Source organism: Cynoglossus semilaevis, chromosome 6, assembly GCF_000523025.1.
Source record: "Cynoglossus semilaevis isolate Cse_v1.0 chromosome 6, Cse_v1.0, whole genome shotgun sequence".
Classification (NCBI taxonomy): domain Eukaryota; kingdom Metazoa; phylum Chordata; class Actinopteri; order Pleuronectiformes; family Cynoglossidae; genus Cynoglossus; species Cynoglossus semilaevis.
In genome coordinates, this window is record NC_024312.1 from 7,109,885 (window position 1) to 7,135,115 (window position 25,231).

At 40.3% G+C, this 25,231-nt stretch overlaps 1 protein-coding gene across 2 annotated transcripts in view; it reads left to right on the plus strand.

The window, feature by feature from the left end:
- Nucleotides 1-757: 757 nt before the first annotated feature.
- Nucleotides 758-25,231, plus strand: part of lsp1a (lymphocyte specific protein 1 a) — a 35,380-nt gene continuing 10,906 nt past the window's right edge. Inside the window, exons 1-10 of one of the 2 annotated variants that reach the window (XM_017033160.2) lie at nt 758-879; nt 4,893-4,973; nt 6,767-6,823; nt 7,947-8,151; nt 17,690-17,836; nt 21,748-22,141; nt 22,277-22,413; nt 22,594-22,834; nt 23,354-23,491; nt 25,111-25,154. In XM_017033160.2, coding sequence (XP_016888649.1) covers nt 8,093-8,151; nt 17,690-17,836; nt 21,748-22,141; nt 22,277-22,413; nt 22,594-22,834; nt 23,354-23,491; nt 25,111-25,154 — 1,160 coding nt within the window. In that variant the 5' untranslated portion in view covers nt 758-879; nt 4,893-4,973; nt 6,767-6,823; nt 7,947-8,092. Of the gene's footprint in view, nt 880-4,892; nt 4,974-6,766; nt 6,824-7,792; nt 8,152-17,689; nt 17,837-21,747; nt 22,142-22,276; nt 22,414-22,593; nt 22,835-23,353; nt 23,492-25,110; nt 25,155-25,231 lie in introns of those variants that run through there. The other variant, XM_025056076.1, reaches the window with a different exon arrangement.

The window sequence follows — 25,231 nt, forward strand, 5'->3', positions numbered from 1 at the left end:
GTTGACATTTTACAATATCGTTATACAATGAGAGAATGTCCTTTTTCTCTAAACTGAACGATTAAGTCTCATGTGTTGATGTGAAGGTTCAGTCAGTAGAGGGCGTATTTGTCCTGGTTTTCCGCTCTCAACAACAGCCCTCAAGAGTAACGAGAGAACGGGTTGACGCTCTCTGTAATGCAAAAAAGGGGTGGCGGACATATAAATTATTTTTATTTTATTTGGGTCGAAGTCGAAATGAAATCTCGTAACTTTAATTTTATGTACATTATTTAAGATTTATTGTGAATTAAATAATAAAATGACCATATATTTTTTTAGCAAAGAGCTTAGACTAAAGCATGACGTTTTATTTTTTTTAATTTTTTTAGGACATATAAATTATTTTTATTTTATTTGGGTCGAAGTCGAAATGAAATCTCGTAACTTTAATTTTATGTACATTATTTAAGAGTTATTGTGAATTAAATAATAAAATGACCATATATTTTTTTAGCAAAGAGCTTAGACTAAAGCATGACGTTTTATTTTTTTTAATTTTTTTTATTTTCGTTTTATGTGTATACTATATACTATGTATACGCTGTGTGTGCGCGAATTTTCGTTTTATGTGTATACTATACTATGTATACGCTGTGTGTGCGCGCGGATAAGTGAGAGAGAACGAGCGAGAAAAGATCTCGTCAATCAACCAATCGCACATTGGTTGATTGTGATTGGTTGACAGTTTCATCTGTAGCCTACAATTGGCTGCTATTGACTGCCCATATAAAGAGCCAAGATGGCTGCCATCAGTAACATGAATTCTGTTCCATTTGTGTTTACCGTCAAAAAAGAAAAGTTCTCATTGTTTTGAACACATTTAACGGTTATATTAAGGTAAGTTTGTCTTTTACGTTTTTGGTTTGCAACACCTGTACTGTCCGTTGGTTTAGTTTTTTAGCTAAGTTGTTTTAGCCTCAATCCACCTGGTACTTCCTGGGTCCATTTAAATGTTAGTGCAATATCTCTCTTTCCTTTTTAAAGTCATTTTGTCTTTTTTTGTTGTTGTGTTTAGCTTTGTTGGTCAATATTTTCAGTTTGATTCATGACATTTTTGCAAGTATTTATCCAAAACTTTACATTTTAAAGTGTGTATTTATTGCAGTGCCTGAGGCTACATGATGAAAATCACTCCAATCGTTTAACTATTTTTATTCACTATTTAAAAGAGACCCATTAGTCTGATAGAATCTTGCAAATAAAGTTTCCAAATTTGTAAGAACATTTGGAAAAGGAGCTTGAGTTAGGACCTGGTGAAATGAGTCTCCACCAGAATTCTAGACTCTTATCAGAAATGTTTAGACTTGAATAGAAGAAATGAATGTAAATAGCTTTGTTATTGTCATGAAAACACATTTTATTTTATTTCCCCTTCTATAATGCTCTTAACTCCCCTCCTATGTCATGTTGTCCTTTCATAGACTTCATAACTGTAGTCGTAGCAGGTCTTTAAAAGTGACCTAGGCTGTAAAGTCATCCAGGATTATTATGTCCAGCCTGCTGGAGGTCATTGTAAAAGTTCATCGGGTGCTGTTAAATTTAGTACATGCTAAAAATCTTATCAACTTTCTCTTGTTTTCTCTGACTCCCATATGGTTTCACTCAAGTACAGCGTAACATGCAGAGTGAACTCTTTCTTCTCACCACATTACTGAATATGTTGATTTATATCATTTTGAATTGAAACTCTCAGGAGTCCATGCTGCTCTACATAGGGTTTCTAACTCAGACACAGCCAGGGTCTTGAATGCAGCCCAGCCTCTCACCCATGTGGTTCCTATAGTATGTAGTATATCAGTCAGACAGTATGCAGGACCAGGTTGAAAAAACTTAAAATAAAAATATAAATGACACCTTCAATTCTGGTCATAATGAAAACCCAGCCATAATACCCAACCTATAGCCAGTTATCTTCCTACACACTTGTGAAAGCAAACATTTTAATTACTTTTACAGCAATAAGGTGAAGAGCAAAGCAGCTCCATGGCATTAGTCCACGGTGAGAGGGTTGCACAGAAGTCAACAGACTCATGGAAGTTGTATGAAAGACGCAATCAGTCTGCTGACTCATTAACTGTGTTAACGTGTTCAAACCCTCATCTACTATTGACATCATCACCAAAGCCCTCAGACAGGAGTCTCATGACCTAGTTTCCGTAGGCAGAACAGCTGTAAAAAAAAACATTGTAGTGAATGCCAGCCAAATGTTACCTGCATAGCTTTGTCTTAACATGAAGACATGTTTACACTACAATTGGGAAATATTGAAATTGAAATGAATTTGCCTTGCTCTTCCACAAAATGTGCCTCATGTAGGTGGAAGTGTGCCCCCCAATTTGGAAATCACTGGCCAAGACTATTTTACCATTTTATTTATGTCGAAAAGAAAGCAACCTCTATTAGAATTAGAAGTGACTTTGAATGACGTGTTTGAGAGTAGTTATAAAGATTAAAAAGTACTGGTGAGTTTAGTGACGAATATCATTAGGAAAAAGGAAGGCTTGTGGAACACGACTACTACTACTTAGTCAATATGTGTTACAATACGAAGATTAAAGCAGTTACTGACTGTTACTGAGATCAAAGGAATTAGATGATGTCACATAAGTAACGCAACCCAATTCTTATGACCCCATGACTATGAATCTTTTATACCTATCACTAACCTCAAGAGGCAACTCGGGTGCTCTACAATGCCACAGAGTCCTTTAGTGAGAATGAAAAAAGCAACCACCGCTGCACCCTCAAAGGTGGGTGCCTCTAAAACCCGCCTCTGCCAAGCACTGGCCAGTGCTCCTGTAGAGATTGTTAAACCACCAACGCCACCAAAAAGCCCAGAGTTTGTTCGGGTCATTACTGCGACCAAGACTGGCACAATAATCCGTAATCTAAGGATCCCTAGAGGTCCTCCATCTTCTGAAATTCTACCAACCCGTGATGATCTGATTATTGCTGAAGAATCCAAGAAACTGCACATGCAGGAGAAGCAACGGATCTGTGATCAGACTTGTGCCGAGGCTGAGAGAACGGCCAAGGAAATTAATCAGAAAATACTGGATCGAGCCCATTACCTGCAGATGGAACAAGAGTATGATATCAGAAACCTTAATAGCATTATAATTGGCGCTAAGTTCAACGCTCTCAATGAGGCCAAAGTGGCCGAAAACATAGAACTGCGAGAGAAATTCTTAAAAGAGCAGAAGGCACTGGATGCCCTGGACAATTTGACCAACAAAAAATTTTGGGATGTTATTGATGAGAGAGAGCGTCTAAAGCGAGTGTTTAGAGTGGAGCGACGGAAGGGCATTAATGAGCAGATCATGCATAATTTGGAAGTAAAGAGACGCATAGCTGAAGAGAACCTGTTGGAGGGTCAAAGGATCCGGGAGGTGAACGAGAAGAAGGAACTGCAGGCGATAATCGATAAAAAGAGGAAGAAGGAGGAAGATCGTCGCATGCATGAGGACAACCTGCGAGTTAACGACATCATAATGACCCAGGAGAAGAGGAAAAAGGAGCTGCAGCTTCTTGAGATCATGCACATGGAGAATGTGAGAAAGAAAATGGAGAGTGATGATAACCGCTTTGCAGAGCAGAAACGCATCAGAGAGGAGAAGGACAGACGTTACGACGAGGGCTTCAAGCTACTTGTAAAGGAGAATGAACGCTTAGCTGAAATCCAAAAGCAAAAAGTGAATAATGAGAAAATATGGCGTCGAAATTTTCATCTCCAGAGAATAAACAATGTTGCTGACCACAGACTAAATAAACTGAAGTACCTGAAGAGCACGGGGCTGCCTGATATATACCTTAGCAGTGTGGAGAGAAAGGCAGGCTTCATAAAGGATGACAGTGAAACTAACATGGGCAACATGTGGAATTCACGCATCCCTGACATACCCAAAATTAAAATATCTCATAAGTACTGGTCCTACATTTAGTTGGAGTCCAAGGAAAGGTACTGTATATGTCCATCGGAGGTAAGGTGGCCTTAGAAAGTCGTAGCCTACTGACCTAAATCTCATTATTTCTTTTTTCTCTGAAGATTAAAAGTGTCAAATAAATTCAGGGTGATCTTGTAAAAAAAACCCAAATGTGAAAGAAGATCAGGAATGGATATTAGACCAGCATCTCGTCAGATTTGTAGACTAGGAAGCAGAATACAAGCCCAGAGGCCAAGAGCAAGTCCACCGCTAACCTTACTAACTAACCTTACGTTTAGACATGGAACTTACAATGACCCACTAGTCCACAACGAGAATCTGACCTGAATTACTCTGTTAAAATGTAGTTAAATTAATTGCATGGAAACATTTGGCCTTGGTTAAAATTTTTTTTTTCCCCAAGTCAAACTAGGCAGGATTATTTATTAATGATAATATCAGACAATGTTGACATTTTAGAAATGTAAATATTTACTTGGTAGATGAACAAACTAAAAATTGGAATTTCTTCAAACCATGTGTCAATAAATATAACATATCCCGATTTGATTATATATTTAATTTAAAACAACAGAAAATAATTTATAATTTGTTAGAGAAAAAAAAACAGCAACATTCTGCGTGATCTCTTTCAATCAGAAAATTCCTTCTTTGTAGAATTCTGGTGTATGTTTTTTACACCAGGTCAAGGACTTCTTTGTGCAGTTTCAACAAAAAATACTCTTTTGTCTCTTAAGGTTCAAAGTTCTTTTATTTGTCATTGTGTTGGCATACAAGGGAACACTTGTTACCAGGTGGAATTAGAACAGCTGAGCTTGAGACTTCAGTGACAGTTTTCACATTTAACAAATTGGTGCAAATGTCTTGTTAAATTATTCATATCTGGTGTCTCTTTTTTCTGCACAGGAGTAAGAAGTTTTTCTGAGAGTCGTCACTCCTGCCCGAAAGATCAGACCACCTCTGCTTTCCTAGAAGGGGCTTTCACAAGTAGGTGTTTCTTCTACAGTTGACAGTGGGCTGGCTGGGACGATGAGGAGGTGGGCTCATGGTGGAGCTCATAGCTTTTTTTTATACTCTACACAGATATAAGAGTCATGTTTTTGCCTCCTCTGTCCAGGCCTGGTCTAAATTGTCTCATGTTTACAATACAAGCATGGTGAAGTTGAGCCTATTTCTTAACCTAACCATGTGATTAAGGTGGGAGTGTGATTGATTGATCATCAAATTATACTTTTGCATCCAAAACTAATTCCCATGCTTACAACCATTAGAGCCTAAAGATGATGTGGTGTAAGGTGGGGCATTCTATTGTCAACTGTTAACCAGAAAATGGTCAGTAAAAAGTTTGAAGATAATTAAAAAACAAAACATCATCATTTGGGCAATTAGCTAAAAAAAATTTAATAATATATTTGTTTAAATAATTAAAACAAAATGGTTTAACTTCTCACAGGAGTTAAAGACTTGAGATACGTATCTTGAAATACTTTAGTAATTAAAATCAAAAACCTATTGAAATTAAAGCTTCTGTCTGGGACCTGCTCTGGTGACCTATAGAGTTTAACAAACGTCTGGCAAATATCTGACAAACATTAACATCGTACACATGTTGGCATAGTAAAAACTTCAGAAGGCAAGCTGCTTCTGGTTGTCCAACTATTTTTCTTTCTTTCTGATGTGAACATTCATTAATGTTCAGGGACTTGTTGATATTATAAATATGTGTGCATGTTTTCTTTTCTTTTTTTTTACAGTTGTAGATATTGTTATTTTGGTTGTAGACCTAAAGCTATTTGAACTCATTTTATATGAGCAGCTGTTGCAGTGACAGTAAACATCTATTTATACTCTCTTTCTCTTTGTGTTCCACTGCGTTCTCCAGGAGAAGGCGTTGTTATCGGTGCCACTCAGTCTGTTCACTTTTAGTTGTTTGTTCAGGTGTAAACAAGAGTGGATGTTATGTTCAGGTCAGTCACGTTGGAAATGGCAGCTGTATTTTACGGGTCTGTATGTGGGGGGTGGCATTCACATTTGAGAGTGGCGCTTTTGTCCGGCGTGCCACCACGCAAGACTTATTTGAGTGGGTTACCATAGTAACAACAGCACATTGAATATGCAAGTGTAAGGATTTTGGCAAGAGGGTTGGCAACGACTAGAACGCTCAGTTTGGCAAAGTGTGAAGTTCAAGTTGAACAGAGATGAACGGCTCATCTGAGGAGGCATCATCCTAAACTGCCCAGGCTCTCAGTTTGATAAAAAACAAAACAAAATAAGATAAACTTGAATTAACAGATTCAAAGACATAGAATTCAAATATCATAATCTGAGCCTTGACATTAAAGGTCACTGTATTGATGTATGAAGCGTTTTACAGGGCAACAAACTAGTGTACAAATGTGCAGCACATAAAAGGCTCCAGAAGACGGCATAAAAATGTGTTTGACATGTGTTTCCATCCAAAGACAGAATCGTGTGTATGTGTGTGTGTGTGTGTGTGTGTGTGTGTGTGTGGAGAAACACTGGAGACCAAAACCTTCACATTAAAAGAACTCATTTCATCTTCTTTGTTTCTCTTTTAACTTTTATTTCTCTCCATGTCTGACAAGTTACAGTAAAGTTTCTGAAACCAAGGCACAAGTTTCTGTCCAATAAAAATGAAGCGCCACAGAAAAGAACACAGAGGCCGCAGTTACAGTGTTGAGAGGATGTTGAATATGTTGTGCTGTACAGTATGGCTTCTTTGACAACATTGTTCTCAGTTGTTTCCCTTCTACCTTCAGACTGGAGGAAACTCACAGAGCACTTACAGCTGTTATGATCAACATTTAAAGACGTTGGTAAGTTTTTATTTATTTATTTATTTTAAGAGTAAATGTAGTTAGAGTGTAAAGTATGCAATAGTGGGGGGAAAAAAGAGAACTGAGAACTGGTGTGTTTGTAAAATGTGTTGTCAATTGTTAAATATTTCAAAAATATATTTCATTCATATTTTTTATTACAAAAAGTGGCAGACTTAATATTTGTTCAGTTCCTGTTACAGCACAGACCAAATAAAGTAAACTCACATATGTATTCTCTCAATATTTTTGGATTCATTTATTGATTTCTATTTGTGTTCGTCGGGTTGAAGATGTGGCTCAGGACTGTGGCCTGAAACCATAGATATAATCTGACATACATAGCTGCAAAAAAAAAAAATCCAGTCACATCACAGTTGTTGGACTTTTATTCAGACTTTTGTTTTTTATGGCAGCTCTGTGTCCTTTGGCATACATTACTGCCACCTACTGGTTCAATATTCCATTGGAAATCTCCCTCACTCTTGTCCAGAATATTTGCAGTAAAAAGAAAAAAGAGAAAGAAAATATAAACAAAGGATTTAAAAAAAAAAAAGTAAAACTTTACAAAGATTTTGCCCATGACGACCATAAAGTCTGATTTAATTTCATACCTTAACAGGTTTTTGTTTTTGTTTTCTTTTCCATCTTTTATTTTCCAATAAAATGCTAATTTAACTCTGTTTCCCTCAAATCTGATGATTTTTTTTTTCTCTTTTTCTTGTGTGTCTTTGAGGGGGGGGCATGGTCTTCTATTCCCCCTAAGGGAAGACCACATGACCTGGTGTAAGAGGGAAAGGCAGTGAAGGGGGGGGGCGCAAAAAGACAAGAGAGAGAAATGTTGGGCCCTCCTGTTCTGGGCTCCTCAATGAAAACCACATGTTGAACAGAGGAGGGGACGGCGTGTGTGTGTGTGTGTTTGTGAGAGAGAGGGAGAGTGGGAGTGGAGAGTGGGAGTGCTAATGACTGAAAACCCAGCCTCCAGGAGACAGAGGAGCAAGTCTCTCTGCACCACTGACATTCCCAACAAACACTGCAGGGGAGAAACCCCGTCTGTGATACTCTGCCGTAAGTACATCTGTGTTTTTGTGAGCTCAACTCTCACACACATTCTGAGTTCCAGGAGTGAACGGAGCCGCGGGACAGAGAAGTACAAGGACAGGAGACAATTGTTCCGAGAGGCCACTGTGATCTGTTTTCTACCCCGGGAGGGAAAAAAGAAGAAGAAGAGGAGGAAGATCTTGAAGTAAAAGAAGAAAAGAAGCCAACATGTCCAACACTCTGCTGAGGAGGAACTCCAGCAAACAGGGTTTACAGAACCTGATGAGGTGGGTCCCCCCTCCCCAATAATCTGTGAGTGTGTGTTTCCGTTAACACAGAAATGGAAAAAACAACTGCTGGAGTTAATATTTAAACACAAACAAACACACACTGACACACTGATGTGGGCTAAAGATTTCATGGAGATGCATCAGTGTTTCCGTGAAATGCAACTCTTCCTTCCTAAAAGTGAAGATCAAGGGGATTAACTTCATATTTTCAACATGTGCACGAAGTGTGTGGTATGTTTGTGTTTGTGCGTGTCTCTCCATGTGTGTTTCACAAATGTAACACAACTTTCTGGCTTTTTAAAAAAAAATTTTTATGGAGTTAATTTATCAAACCAACCCCACAATTTACTGCTTCATTCACCGACTGCATGGTTAGAATGCACGGAAATAAACAGAGTTATTCATTTTCCATGTGGACAACGACTGCTGCTCCTGATACTTGAGGACGATGTGATTCTCTGAGAGGGGAAGTGGTGTCGGTGACCTGTGACAGAGGTGAAAGGTCACTTCAGTCGGTCTTTTGTCTGACTGTGGTTCTTGCGTGTGACGGCACGTCCTATCATTTTCAGAGGCGAAGTGTGTCTTTTAAGATCCTCTGTCAGGTTCCCAGTTTCCCTGTGGTTTTGTGATGAAGACAGAGGTTCATTTCGCTGCTGTGCTCAGATCGTAGGTCAGAGGGAATTCTTGGGATTCTAAATAGATAGTTGGGTTGTGTCAGGCCAGTGCTGCTGTCATAAACTTTGCCTAGGATTTGAGGGGACGTGATTGGCTTTGCCAAGCTGGCTGATGAAGTGAGGGTGCAAAGGTCACACCAACACTAGTACTTTTGTATGTGAATTTGAAGAAAGGAGTCCATTAAGTATTACAGCTGGGCTTGACAAACCATAGACCTCAGAGCTGTAGGTGTTTCACTTTTTTGTGGTTAATATTTTAAAAATAAGATCTAATTTATGTAAAAAGTTGAATTAATCCATTAGAAAAGTAACTTATCTGATAAATATTAAGTATATGTAATGTCAGTATAAATATATATGTTTAACGTATTAGCGGCCCATTGCTTTACAGCACTAAAAAAATCATTTGTGTGCATCTGTGTCGTCACGGCAATTTGTACAGACGGCTGATGTGTAAACGTGTGACTGTGTCATTGAGGTTTTTCGTCCAAGCCCATTGCTTTACAGCACTAAAAAAAATCATCATGTGTGCATCTGTGTCGTCACGGCAATGTGTACAGACGGCTGATGTGTAAACGTATGACTGTGTCATTGAGGTTTTTCGTCCATTCATGGCGACTCAGTTTTTTTATACGTATAATGAGTGAAGTCACAGAGTCAAAGTCTGAGTCAGAGCAGCAACAGTCATACACATGCATTAATAAGTGCGACTCGCTGTGATTCAGTCCACTCAGCAGATGGCAGATGGCATCTGTCGGGAAAACAGTGACATCACTGTCTGAACGAACTCCACAGAAATGCCTGATGTGAGCAGTTTTTTTTTTATATATATAAACTCCCACTCTTCACCCTGTGACACACTGTGATTTATTTTCTTTCACAAACCACAGCAGGTGTTACTACTGTCTCTGCCATATCGTAGGAGCCTCATATATACAAATATTTACGTGAGACCGCTGACTCAATTTAATGTTGCACGCACATACGTAGATAGCCATAGTTTTCTTCTTTTTTTTTTTACCTGAAGAATCAAGGCTACTTTATACCACAGTTTTTCTTTATTCTTTATTCAAATTTATCTTGATAAACATGTTATTTTACAAAATTGTTAAAGAACAAACATCTGCAACTATTGGGTTAAATTTTATAGAACATACATGGCTTTGTGAAAAATGTAATTTTGTTTTTTTAAGTTCTTAAAGTCGTCCTACCAACAAACCTTCCTCATCTTTCATTTCATTAATTAATGATTGATTATCACAGGACCTGCACCGTCAACTTACTGTAGAGAGTTTCTATTTAAACCCTGTGACCTGTCCTGGTCCTATCGAGGCACAGGTCAGGACATTACAGTTATGTCATTTTAGTTATGCTGTGAACAGCACAAATGTTTCCCGTAAGATTGGACTCAGTTCGTCACCTAGGCACAAATTCAGGAACCCAGTGACAATGGGAGACTCAGCAGCCTTGGGTGAAGGTTTGCACTTCCTGAGGACAAGGAAGGGAAACAGTGGAAATGACCTGAAGTAGCTTTAGAGTTTTCGGAAGTAAGTGATTTTGAATTTAAGTGTCTAAAACCAGCGGACATTACATTGATATGGAATAATCGGAGAATGACACTAATGTTGGGCTGTTGCCAGGCTCCTACTGGATGTTGTTGGTAAGTTTCCACTAAGATGTATTTTATGGTTACTTTTTAAGATCTGACCATGCTCACCTAAAAACATAACCTTTTTGTACTTTAGGTTTTTTTTTCCATAGACCTTCAACAATCAAGTTTACCAATGGTTGGGTTTGCGATACTCAGTTGTACTCAGGTGCGACCTATATATTAAAATATATTATTTCACCTTTGTTATTTTCACACTGACAGCCTCTAGAGGGCAGTGGTGCAACTTATACTCCTGATCAACTTTTTTTCTTCTTCTTCATTGTGCATTTTTTGGCTGGTGCAACTTATGCTCCAGAGGGAATTATAGTCTGCAAAATATGGCACTTGATTGATTTAGGTGCTCTGGTTCTGGTGGATTGTCAAAAGAAGACATTTCCCTTTGTTGTAAGTGAGAGGCGGCGTGTTAATAATTATATTTATGAGACCACAATCATGTAGTATCTGTTCCACCAAGTTTTTTTCCAAGACCACAAGCAGAACTGCAGGCCTCGATCTGTTTTTAATCAGTGCTTTCTGGGAGACAAACACCCCCTGGCCTCTGGTGATGTCATCCAGAAGGTATACCTGCTTGAAAACAAACTGACCACTTTCACCTCTGACCCCTGAATCACACACACACACACCACACCGGTGGGTTCTCCCAGTGTTTGTGATACAGGGAGATAAGACGCTGTGGAATGTTTTTGGTGGCGCTGGTGGAGGGGAGTCGACTGACGAGTGATGGGCACCGAGCCTCCCCCGCCCCCTGCAGGTTGTCTGCATTAAAAGACAGAGGGAAGGTAAACACAGCAGGGCTTCCTGTTTCCAGGGGTCGCATCTGTGCGAGCAGATTATCTCCCCGACAAGAGCCGTCTCATATGGCTGCCTTGACGTCATGTTGCATTGTGCTCGAGTGCCCGTCCAGTGTCGTTTTTCAGCGTGCAGGGTGGTCTGATTGACACACTATTCTCTGTGGTGTTGAAAGTTGATAAATGTGTCTCGCCCAGGTCTGGCAGGAGTGAGTTTGCAGCATGATTTTAATGTCAGTCTTTCTCTGTCCTGGATTAACCTACAATCACAGAGTGAAAGGCAACACCAGTTGGTGCCTATCTTTGCCCTTCATTTACAAATGAAGCACAAAGATCTTACAAACATGTTTCAATCGTCTGCTGGTGAATGTGAGATGAGTGTTTGTTCAAGTGAAATCCGAGGAAAAATTGTCATGAATCAACAAGTTTTGTTTTTATGTGGAAAACAGTAACTTAATATTGAACACCCAAGATTATTTGGATAATTGATGCATAGTGTAGACATAAACTGGATGCCTTGGCCTCGTCTTGATGTTGAGCTGGCTAGTGTAAGAATAAGTCACCTGATAGCTGAACATGGGCATATTATTTTGAATTGACATATGCAATAATAGTCTGAGTTTAATAATCTACTGACTAAACTGTGAAGACTTTAATCTGGGGTAAAAAAAAAAGTTCAATAGCAAAACATGAAAATTACAACCTTTCAGTAATGATAAAGTGTCAGTAATTTCACAGAAAAGAAGCTTTGAGTAAATTATATAAAAAGACCAGGTTGCATTATTCACCACTTCAAGGATTGGTACTTTTTTGCCTTCATGAGATCAAATAACGTCATTTAAATTTGTGTCCAAAATATTCAACCACACAGGCCACAGGTATTCTTTGAATCATGTACACAGAACATTCTAGAACTCTGAACTCTTTACCTCTGGTGTTTGTCACCTGGGTTGTTCTTGAAACAAAACAGTGATTCGTGAATAACCCGACACAGAACACTTTCCCCCTGTCGTTGTGGAAGGTTGCACACGTGTGTTCACTCTGGACGAGCACAGGTGTTTTATTGGAAACGGCAGCTTGTTTCTTCCTGTGTCCAAACAAACCTGCAGACTGTTCAGTCAGCGGTGGTCCTGTTGTGCTCTGTGTGGGGAGGCAGGCAAAAAAAAACAAAAAAAACCCAGATTACACAAAGGGTTAAGAGACAAAGTATGAAAAACCGGCAGGGCTGCAAATTGTGTGAGCAACATATGGTACCCAGTCGCCCTTTGAGATATTCAGTAACCATCAATGATGTCACATCCATTAAAAACCAAGTTGGATCTGTTTCAGTTGCCAAACTGGCTGCGACTGCCCTATTAGCAGCAGGCAGCAGCAGCCGTAGCCTTTAAAGATCACATTATGCGTTATTCTAAAAAAAACATTTACACAGCAGGAACATGCCCTTTGACGATAATAAAACATGATTCAGAAATGACTTAATGAAATAGATACGAAAGTGGAAAAAGAAGTACAATAAACCACATGAGCTGATTTGGCAAACGCTGGTTGTGAAGTCTGTCTCCCAGTGACAGACTAACCAAGTACAAACATGTCCGTCCCCTCTTTTTCATTATAACTGGTAAAAGTACAAGTAGAACCCAGCTGTAGACATTTGTTCCCCAATCAAACGTATAGACAAACCTTGAACTAGAACCAAACCTCCCCTCTGTCTGTCTTGTTTCCTTTAGCGTTATTTATACTTCAGTTTTCTGCTCTGACTTCATCCTGTTCACTGGAGGAGCATCAGCAGTCATGGAGTGAGGGCGGGGTTTCCCAGTCCGTTGGACGACCTCGTACTAACATTCAAACCAGTGGTGCAGTTGGTGTCTGACTACCTTCATCCTGTATGGTTTTGGACTGTGAGGACACAAGAGTGCCTGGGGTATCAGCTGCCACTAGGGATTGAACTAGTGAACTTCTTGCTTGCCTGGGGTATCAGCTGCCATTAGGGATTGAACTAGTGAACTTCTTGCTGTTAGGTGAAAGTAAGAACCACCCTTGCATCGTGTTGCCCTCCTAGACTGTCAATTCAACCTAAATTCTCAAGCTTAACAATGGACATCTTGATACTGACATCAAAGATCAACCATTAACTGTTAGGACGTACTTACTGACGTCAAAAAGATCAACCATTAACTGTTAGGACGTACTGAAGGTTGTGGGTTGTGGGTTCAATGCCTCCTAGTTCTGCCCTGGTTGTTTCAAGAACTAAGAACATGCACCGCTGTGGGGACCACTAACGTAAAGACAAGTCATACAGTTTCTTAATCTGTATTACAAATAGCACACCTGTTTAATGACATGACACAGTGGTTGTCTTGTTAGGTTCATGACCTGCTGCGCTGAATGACTCTGTGACTCTTAGACGGAAGGGAACGTCCGCTTCAATGTAACACATTTTTATAAGTCGAATCATAGTTTGACGCCACACGATTTGGAACGACTTCGTCCCCACGTCTCATTTGGTGACTCTTTAAAAGTTGCTCAATTCTGGAAACGGGTGTCTCTTTGTTGTCGTGTCACAGTGATTCAATGTCCTCCGCTGCCAGGACTTGTTTCGACACTGCACTGCAGTGACTTCATCCTGTAAACGTCTTCCCACCTTCCTCGTCTTCTGTCCTCAGGAGTCTAGCTCATTTTTCATTTCGAGTCTGTTATTATCACGTCATTCAACTGTGACTTACCCCCACGATGACAGCGTGTGCTTTTACAAAAGAGTCTTCGTCTTCCACTCTCTGCGCTGATGAAAAATTGCCGGACAATAAAGTTGAAGCCTGGACAAGTGCGGGCAGAGCAACGTTGTGTGACTCTGTGGCAGGTGCTGCAGCTTTTATTTGCTCAGTTGGCCTGACATGTTTTTGGATGTCGATCTCGGTTGCTGCCATTTTTTTTTTTTTTTTGAAGTCATATATCCATAACACCTTAACTTTGCTTTTTATGCAGCAGCCAAGCGTTTTCATGTGTCTTCTCTTTGTTAGTCATCTTCCCTGGAATCAGAACAAAAGAAAGAGTATCACTTTCTTATCTTTGCTTCCTGTACAGAGGCCCAGGATGTGGTTTAGGGCTTCGACTAATGCCAGTTGTCATAATCCATTAAAATGTTCTGAATGTGTTCTTTGTGTACAGATAAGGCCATTTAATACCACAAAAGACGTCTCTGAAAAAAGTCATTAATCTAAGTGTAGCTGAAACAGAAAGACTTGGAATCTCGTTCAGGGAACAACACAAGTTTAGAGACTTTAAAATAAATAAATAAATAAATAAATTATGAGGCCAGTTTTTAATCACGTCTTCCTGCAGTTGTTTATTTGGCGCTCTTTTTAATCACTTCTTCCTGCAGTTGTTTATTTGGCGCTCAGGTGTGAATTTCTGACGGGCCTCCCTCACTCCGTCCTCCAGGGCAGAAGGACACAGTTCTTCAGTGGAGGAAACATGCTCTGTCTTGCTTCTGGTGTCACTTTACAGAGAATTAACAAACAGAAAAAAAGGAAAAAGAGAAAAGAAAGGAGGTGGAAAAAAAATCCCCTTTTGAGGAAGAGAAAGTGTTACACCTGGCAACATTAGCTGATGAAGACCAGATGAGCCCAGGTTGTGTGTGTGTGTGTGTGTGTTCCTGATACTGCTATACTTGTGAGGACAACTTTTATTTTTGGAAAAACACTGTTGTTGTGGAGACATTTTGTGGTTCCCCACTTAATGAGAGGGTGTTTTAAGTTTGGACATTTATTTTGGAGGTTAGTTCAGAGTGAGGGTCAGATTACAGTCAATCTAAGGATTAGGGTTAGACATTCTGTATATTTGTAGTAGTTGAGGTTAGAGTAAGGAGTTAAAGAATGCAGGGGGTTTTTTTAGTTTTTTTTTTTAGTGTGTGTTTCTGTGCGGGGTGACAGCTTAAAAAATGGTTTTGATAAAGTACAGGATGGGAGAGAGAAGATAAAGCTGTTGGTAATCCCAGTCATTTAAAACCGTTCAGTGGGGGATTAATCATTCATGGAGTGAATCAGATGTTTGAGTCGGTGCCAGATATGGTTTGATTCCCACAATTCTTATGACAGAAAAACACATAATGACAAGGTAGAGTGAAGCTGCACCAGTTCAACATTCAACACCCAAGCTGCTGACAACTGGGTTCTTTTGGTGGCCGTTGGTTTGGTCTGTGGCCTAGGACCACGCCCACGACTCACCACCCAATCATCACACACTCGTAGACTCTAGAGTCAGAAGGCCCTGGTTTCCATATGACCTCTGGTTATTTACACTAGAATTTCAATTCAAATAGTTATATTTTGGCTTTTAGAAAATCATAAATATTTCTACTATGAGAGGCTGCATCAGTATCAATGTAACTGGAAGATTTTTATATAAATTTAAATCACATTTTTACCACAAATCTGAACACGTTCTCTATGTTGTGTTGCAAGCCTTTCAAAGTGTCTTAACAGACGTTGAGTTTAACACACACGGTCAATTACGTCATATGACTGACACACCCACCTGACCCAGGTCCATCTCGTCTTTCCACCTTGGTGCCTTCATCCATTTCCCGTCTCCTCCTTCGTCCTTCTCCTGGCCTGTCCACAGGAAGGACGTTAAGGTTACAGGAAGTTAATCTGATCTTAACAATTGTAGAACTTATCAGCCTCACAGTTCCTGAATGCTGAATAAGCATCCGTCTACCGCACATTTAAGTGAGGTCAGCTGACCTCTATCTGGACAAGGTTGGTGTGGCACCAGAAAAGAGTGGATGATGTAATTTGTGGGTGTTTGAGGGGGCAGGAGTCGTGATGTGATTGGTGAAAGCAGAAGGTGGTAAAGTTGTCACCCGTTTTTCCCCATCACCTCTGACCATCCTTCCTTAGCCCTTAATGAAATTTCTCTCCTTTGGACAGTTGGCCATTAGATTTGAACTCACTCAGTCATCTCTGATCTCTGCTGTTTGTTTTTTTATCTTATGTGGTTGTCCCTCGTCCAGTAACGTTGGGAGGAATGTGGAAGACATTAGGGAACCTTCAGTGATCCAGGAGCCAAATGTGTGTTATTTGACCCCTGAAAAGACACTTGGAGCTTGTTGACCTGTTGGTCCTCCATCGGGACAGACGAGGAGTCTGCTCCTTAAGACGTTTTTACTCACTCTGGCTCTCACTGGAAGTTGAAGCCTTCACCAACTTGAGTAAATACCATCATGAGAATTGACTGTATCAGGTCAATGATCAGTAGATGGATGTTGGACTGAATGGACAGAGTCTGTCACTCTGTCCATACACTGTAATGGGCAGATTAAAACATTTTAATCTGATAAATAAATTGCAATTAATAAGTTTGTTTACCACAGCACGACTGTTCTTCTCATTCTCCGCGGTGCACCAAAAGTGTCCGTGAAGAGCGGGCGTGGTTTTGTTTGACTGAACAACCACAGATAAATAAAGATTGATAGTGTTTATAATAAATAAGGTTGATGTCACTCAGACACGAGGTGAAAAGCACGTGTGTTTACTGTGCAGATAAACAGATGGTGTGTCTGAGGCCCGGCAGATGTTTCTCTGGTCACATCTCCATCTGTCTATGACCCAACAGACCATGATGAGTCAGGACTCAAAGACGTCTTTGTTGTACGACAGAGGCTGCAAATGTAATTGTTTCCTAAACACCGGTGATAGAAGGAGAAAATGGTCAGCGTGACGCACAATGGAATCCTGCTAAATCATTGTTATTGGGATATTTGAGGCTGTGGTGCGTTTCAGGTTTTGCAGTTGCGTTGAGGCCACCTGTGGTGCGTTTCAGGTTTTGCAGTTGGTATATTTATTCACCGCAGTTTGGCTGCGTTTGTCTGTCCTTTGAACTCAGGAGTTATTTTCACATCCGAGGTCTGGATGTTGAACAGCGCAGTGATTACTTTCTCTGCTAAGTCCTGCATTTCATCTTTTATAAGTCTTTGTTTGTGTGAAGGGTGGAATCAATCAGTTAATTAATCTGCCCTAAAATATGGTGGGTTTAAGTTTTAATAATGTGATGACAACAGCTTGAAAGATTTAATTTTTTTTTCAGTTGAAGTGACATATTTATCAGACAATTATCCGGATTTACAGCTATTACTGAAATTTCACTGAACTTGAATAGAAACACACTAATTCTGACAAAAGTACTACAGTATTCTCATTAAAAAAGAAAATTTTAAACTTTAGAACATTTTAAATCATAAAACTTTTTGAGGTTTTACAACTTTTTAAAAAAATGTAATTTCTGGGAGAGTACTTTGAAAGAGAGTTTTCCTCAGATACAGTACAAACAGCATAAGATCCCATCAACAATAATCATTTCCTCAAACTTTCCTATGTTTTAATAACCACTCGGTGTTCTTCCAGGCTGACGGCTCAGAGGAGCATTGAAGACGCAGAGGAGGTGGAGAGGGAGCGTCGGCGAAGAGCTCGGGAGGCTTCACAAAGAAGAAACAGCGGTTCCACGCCCGGAGAATGTTCACCAGAAGGTGAAGTGGCCACAGAGGAGAACATGTAAGTTGCACACAGCAAAAACTCTGAAAGGAGCGGGCCTTTATTATAAATGACAACAACCAGTGTTTGTGTTCACACGGATCGTCCTCAACTCACAACTGCAGGAGGAGTTTAGATGTTATGTAAACATCTGCTGTTCCAACCTACGTACCCTGGCACCACAGCACATGTCAGACTTCAGAAGAGTTTTTTTCACCCTCAGTATTCCCATGAGTGCTTTGTCCATTTGGTTTTGCTGGCAGACTACCTGGGAAACAGGCTCCATTTGGTCTGGTACCAGAGAATGGTGGTTTGTTTACGTCGTGAGACAACATGTCAAACAAACTGTTTTGGACTGTAAATACTCAAATTATCAATGATTTTCAAAGATAAAATACTCTCCGGAACAGCATGTTTGGATGACACGAACCTTTGGACCTGATCTGTGTTGATAAACACCGACACTTTGAAAGTCACAGAAGATTGAGGAATGTAGTGATTGAAAATAGAAAATGGTAAGTGTAGATTAGCGGAGACAGCGGATGTGGTAATGCTGACGCAGATCTGATCTGGTGAACGGATTGATTTTCCTATTTGGGAATAACAGAGTTGTTCTGTTGTAGTTTTTGAGCCAGGACCAGTGAACACAGGACAACAAGCTGCTAGACACCTGGACAAACCTAACCTCAGTGTTCTGTTGTTGCCGTCTCTGCTGTCTCCTGCACTCCTGTCTTTTGGAACGACTTTTATCATCAGATCCTCTGCTAACCAGATTTCTAAATACGGTTCTTTTGAGCATTGATCCCTTAATGGAAACTGAACTTATTCACATACACCACTGAGATCAGAAAAACGATCTCTTAATGAAAACTGAATTTATTCACATACACCACTGAGATCAGAAAGGAATAGGAGACAGAAGTTGAGACAAAATCAAAACAAACGATGGACAGAGAAAAACAATATTTATGGTCACACTGTTGAAGTTCAACAGCACCACAGTTCAAAAACATAAATGATTCACTCTAAATTCACCATTAGTGTGAATGTTAGTGTGAATATTTTGTTGTCCAATCATGTGACCCTGTGACTGACTGGTGGACTGATCATCAGGACAGTATCTTTAAAGAAAATAAATCATTGAAGGTTGTGCTTTATTAATAGTGACGTCTTCTGGCTAGAATTGGTACTGCACCTTCACATCATTAGACTTATATGTAACACATTTTGCCTTAAGGGACTTAACAAAATCCCCCCATTGAAATAGAAAGTTAATTTCCAGGTGTCAACAAAATTGAGACCAACAGCGGTTGTTGATACAGAGTCCATGATGCTCATGTAGCTGGTTAACGTCTGTAGTAGCATTTATTTGGCTCAAGCTAGTTTAGTCCAGACTCCATAAAAGAACCGTCTATTTGGAGTTATATGATGTAACTTCACTAAAGTCTAAGTCTGGCCTTTATCTAAGTGATGCAAACTTAGAAAAACAACCATACTTTTCACATGCAATCATGGGAACGGAGGAAGCCATTAAAGAGCAAAACATAATTCATCAACGTGTTTAAAGTCCAGCGACTTCCTGTGTGAAACACCCGCCGTGTGAACACACTGCTTTTGGGGTTGAAACCTCAGGTTTACAAGAGTGTCATCATTTTCCCAGCTGTAGAACGTGAAGCCCACCGCGCTGCCGTGACCCCTCTCTGCCCGCTGTTACACCTCCACTTTACAGCCATGTACGGTGGTCTGCTCGCTCAGAACAAATGTTTCCATCGGGAAAAGACACAAACAGCGTTTTGCAACTCCCTCAACTGTCGTGTTGATGTGAAGACAAACACGCAGCTGCCTACTCATTACACAACTGCCAAAGAATGTTTACTGCCAGCACATCCCAGAGGAAAAGTACCACCGTGTCAAAGCGTGTGGGGTTTGAGCGGACTTATAATTTTGGACTTAATTACAGCCTGCGCTGCATAACACCTTATCCTCCATTACATCACAGCCTCAGCTGCTTTTTAGTCTTCCATCGCTGACTCCACGTGACGATGCTGGAGGCTTGCTATTAGGCCCTTCTGCAAGGTCAAAGGTCGTTTTACTACTGTTCTTCTGCAAGGTCAAAGGTCGTTTTACTTACTCGACAAGTTTTCAAAAGCTCAGGTGAAATAATTCTCGTTGCACTTTTTGCATCCTTTAAAAACATGCACCTAAGGCTGTGTTCCTGCTCATGGGATCAGATGTTTGCTATGAAGCCCCTGTGATTTCATTGAGTCCATTTTCAAAACAAGCTGGGTAGTTAAGATAATTTTGTATTGTTTTGTAATTGTTTAGATCAATATCACCTTGTTCTGATTTTTGTCAGACTCAAATAAGAGACAAAGGTGGAATAAGATGTCCCAGCTCTGGCCGACAGTTGCTCCTCTGGGATCTCATCAGGCATCAAACGTACAACACTCTGAAACACCACCATCGGTCACGGCTGATTAACATCTGAGAAGTGGGGCAGAGAGGGGTGCCATCAAGCAGAGATAACCCTGCCAAATAGCGAGCTGGCTAAGTGTCCTAATCATGTGGGGAATGTTGAGGGAATTCCTTTCTGCCAGCTCCTGGAAACACAAAGCAGACTTTATTACTTTCAATCAGCAGGGGGACATGTACAGACCCTGTGGTAGGTACTGGAGCACCGTGTAATTATAAGTTCAGTAAATTATCACTCAGTCAAGGAGGGTAAGGAGGGGGGAGTTATGAATGTATTTTCAGTGAGGTTAAGGATTGGGGAGTGGAGCTGCTGTGTCTCTGTTTGGTGATGTGAGCAGACAGGAGCAGGTGGAACACAGAAAATTCTGTTTTCACAAAACATCCCCAGAATTACCGATCCATCCAAGTCTGAGTGAAAAGAAATGAAAGGTCCAAGTCAGTCAGCTGTTAAACCTGTGAGTTGAAAAACTTGACAAAGACATTATTCAAAAAATGTCAAAGCTTTTGAACACATCTGAGAGACGTGTCTCAATATTTTAAAATGATTAAAATCTGACGCCTCTTTTTAATCATATCATTTGCATTTGGAACTTTGAAACTATAAAAACTGGACAGATGAATTCTGTCTTTATAGACTTTTAAGGGTTTTTTTTAGCAGTAAATGTTTCAGGTTTTTCAAAAAACATGTTTTCTTTAAAAAGTAATATTTGAGATACCAGATGGAAACATGTCTTAGAATATTTAGATTCAAACTGCAGTTGGTCCAAAGTCTCCGGTTTGGGAACTTCCCGTCTTTATGGTATGATTTGGGGAGAAACATTTAGAGAAATATCATTAGAGGGCATTTCTGTTGCAAAATATTGCTTGATGCAGATAACATGTTTGAAAACAACCTCATAATTTTGTGTCTCGAAGTTAAGATTAGTCATTTAAAAAATTCTGTTAGAAATCTCTCAGAGGAAAGACTCCAGTCTGTTTTATTTCCTGTGCTGATTCACAGCTGGTTATTTTCACTGCACAGTGATTACAGAAGGTAATCAGGCCTGGGGTGCACTTCACTCAAGTGCTGTGATGTTGTGACTTCCAACATGTTAAATGATTTTTTTAGAAAAAAATTGTTTTCCGTAATGTTTCAGTTGAACAGTAAAGGAGTAGGTTTGAATTAACCAACAGGATTGGAAAATATCTTGCAGTTTTTCAAGAAGCGAATGGAGGCAGGCCCCCTAGTGGACAAACAGAAGGGTGGTGGTGGACGGGGGTTGGCAGGTCACAGCTAGTGTCACATTACTTTGATTTATATTTTAGTTCATTTTCTGTTTCAGTACCATTTGAATGATGTTTGTGTTGTTTCCAAAGTCCATTGAGTTTTGATGCCAAACACATCCAGCAGTGGTTTCCACCACTGGCCTTCCATTACATTACGCTGTCTAAGGTTTTTATTGGGTCTCCTCCTCCTTCAGGTACGACAGTGACTTCAAGCCGAGTATCTCTCCATCTTTGGATGAGGACGAAGGCTTCAGCGACTGGACTCAACGCCGAGAGAGACAAAGGCAGCAGCGACTGCAGGAGCTCAGCCACGGAGGCGATGAAGATGATGAGGAAGAGGAAAGCACAATAAGTAAAGCTGCCCCGGTGAAGACCCTCAGAGCCTCCGTCACATCCTCCAGTCAAATCCAGAAACAGGAGCAGGGAGAGATGAACAGGGCCAGGATGGAGACGGAGAAGAGAAATAAAGAAGCGGAGGAGGCTGTTCAAGCTGAAAAGGCAAGACTGGAGAAACAGAAGGAGGACGAGGTGAAAAGGGAGGAGATGATAACAAGGAGGAGAGAGGAGGCTCAGAGACCAAAAACAGAAGTAAGGATTTTACTGTTTTCACTTTGTGGCAACATTTTATTAAAAAAATGTTTGAAACTATTAAACACAACATCACTGCAATTTTTTTTTTTTTGTTTGCAGGAAAAAAGGAACGCAATTTTTTTTTGTTTGCAGGAAAAAAGGAAAGAAATTAAAGTCTCCTACACATCAAAGGTTTTCCTTCACCAGGAACCGAAACTCATCAACACTGATGGAGCCGCAGCTACTGAGGAGGTGACGCCTCATGTCAGCAAGACCAAAAGGTCAACCAGGTTTGTAGAAATAGTTGTTTGAGTCCAAGTATTTCTCTGTATATTTGGCATTAGGTTACCTGGAAACTGTAAACTAACCATGGTTAGTTTGGGCGTGGTCCTGTAATAGACCAGACAATATACAAGTCGATGGATAGAAGGTTCAGCTTCTCACATCTAATATTTATTTTCCATGTGTAGCAAAACCACGGAGCCCGAGGAGGCGGAGGCCATCCTGGAGACGGAGCAGCGTCTGGAGAAAATAAGACGGAGCCTTCAGGTGAAGGAGAACCAGGAGCTAGAGCAGCTGAAGCACCGACAGGCCGAGGCCGAGCAGGAGCTAGTAGAGCTGAAGAAGAGGAGAGAGGAGAGACGTATGGTGCGAGAGGAAGAGGAGCGGCGGAGAGAGGAAGAGGAAAAGCAACGATTGGCCAAAGAGGAGGTGATTCTGACTTCTTCAGGGTCAAATATAGAAAAATAATTGTCCAGATATTTACACAACTAAAAAGGGGAGTGAGGCCTGAAAAAAAAACCCAGTGCAATATTTCAACTGAAATCTGTAACAGAGGCAACAAATTCTCCTCTGGATGGAGTAGAATTTATGAGTCACTGTGGCCATTTAAAAAATCAGCAGCCTATTTTTAAAGCTCCCAGCAGCTCCTTTAAATTTCACAATCTCAAGAAAGAATTAATAGTGAGCTTGTAGGAACAGTATGTCCAAGGTTCAGATAAAGTCAGACATAGATCATATGTTGTCGGGCTGCTGAGCAGCAGCCAGTTCACAGATTTACTGCATGTTAACAGTGGAAACAAGGGTGTTATTATTATCCTCATGTACCTCATAAGTTAATCTCATGACAATGCAAGGTTTCAGTCCAGACAGAGCTTGAAAAAAAAAAAAAGTTTGCAACTAATGGCTCGGAACAGTGAGCTGAACAGTGTTTTTACAAACTGACTCCAGGAGGAGAGGAGACGGATGAAGGAGGACATTGAGAGGAGGAGGATGGAGGCAGCGGAGAGGATGAAGAGCCTGAGCACGTCCAGTGTGGACGGAGACGAGACGTTCAGTCCCTTCAGCCCCAAAACTCCCACCCACAAGGTAAAAAAAAAAAACCACACGTTGACCCTGCAAACGCTGCAGCGGGGTTATTTTCTCATCATCAGTCACATTTATGGATCTTATATAAGAAATGGATGTTTGTGCGGTATGTGGTTTTAAATTATGGTTGCAAAATGAACCTCCAGTCAAGGACGAGAAGAATAAACTTTGGAATTGTTATCATTGAGACTCTGGAGCTTCGTCTGACTCGAGTTGGAGACGCAAAATTAACGTGTGTCAAATACTACATTCAGTTTGTTTTTCACTGATATACAGTATCTTGACACCTGTGGCACATTATATGTGCGACATAAGTAATGAAATAATAACCCGGCAGCTTATTTAAAAGCTGAATTAATGATTGTTTTCTGTGGTTAGAAACTGACACAGGAAGTGAAGGTCTGAAGTGGAACAGCATGTTGTGGTTGTGGTCCATTCCCATGTCTTCATGTTAATATGCCTCATTTCCCCTGACCTTTACCAGAGAGGGGACACAAGCAAATAACAGTCTGCAAGGACCGACCCCCAAACTCCCACCTCACCCCCCCTCACAATTGTTCTGTTAGGAACCTTAAGTTCCTGGGAGTTGTGGTAAAAAATACACAGTGAACTTTCTGTATCCTCAGAAAAAACTGGACCTCATGATGATGATAATAATATAAATATATACAATCAATTTTATGTGTATTTATTAATTTTTAAACTGCAGGAAGTAGAAATGTTCTGAAGTTCTGTACTAACTGCTGATGCAGAAAATGTCCTAATGTTCTGATCTGATTGTATTCACTGATTAACCTATGAGAACTAGGACGTTTTGGTTCAGCGACATCACATGGTCTCCCTCAAACCTTTTTCTTTAGATTTATATGTTTACTTGAGGTGGTCTGTCCTTCAGTGTGGTGAGCCGTTAAATCCCTTTAAGGAAAACAGATTTACAGTATATTCAACCTCTATGACAAATACCTGCGTTATCTTCACAGCACAGAGGTTCAGCCGCAGCCTGTAAGTTAAATTTGTGTGTGTGTGTGTGTTTGATAGGCCAGTGTTTTCCCAACTGCACCAAGAAAAGCACGTGTGGTCATTAAAAAAAAAAAACCAAATCACTGATTATTTGAACGTGTTTGGCTGAGGTTTCATGTTGCACGTGTTCTCTGTACCGCGTCACGTTGCTGCTGTTTTTGGCAACAAGTTTTCATATTAGTCTTGTACAAAGCCCCACGTGTGTTTTGTCATCCAGCGCTCCGAGGGTTTGGAACCGGTCTTTTTTGTTGTGTGTGTGTGTGTGCATGACACTGCATGTGCGTTCAGCATCTCTCCACCAAGTACTGTCATGTTTGGAGTTTATTAGTAAGATTTTCAGAGACAGATGGATGAAAAAAGAGGTTTATTATAAAATATCAAACCTGACAGTGAGCCGAGGAAAAGGTTTGTTTCTATTTCGACAAAACACACTTTCAAATTAAGCTCATTCTCCCCTGGGGGAGGTTTGATGAAGACCAGCTGACGAAGCTGTGCTTTGCTGTGATGGACTGTGACAGACTGTGATCCAAAGCAGCAGCATGAAAAAAAAAACCAAAACCTTTGGAATCTGACGTGGTTTTCTTCTTCTGCGTTTTCAGATTACAGAGAGGACGGAGTCCCTCAGCCGCTCACTGAAGAAAAGGTGAATATAGGATTTTGTTAATTTTTTATTTTGCATTTCTTTCATTTCTTTATTAATTTGCTTCTTGTTTTGGGAAT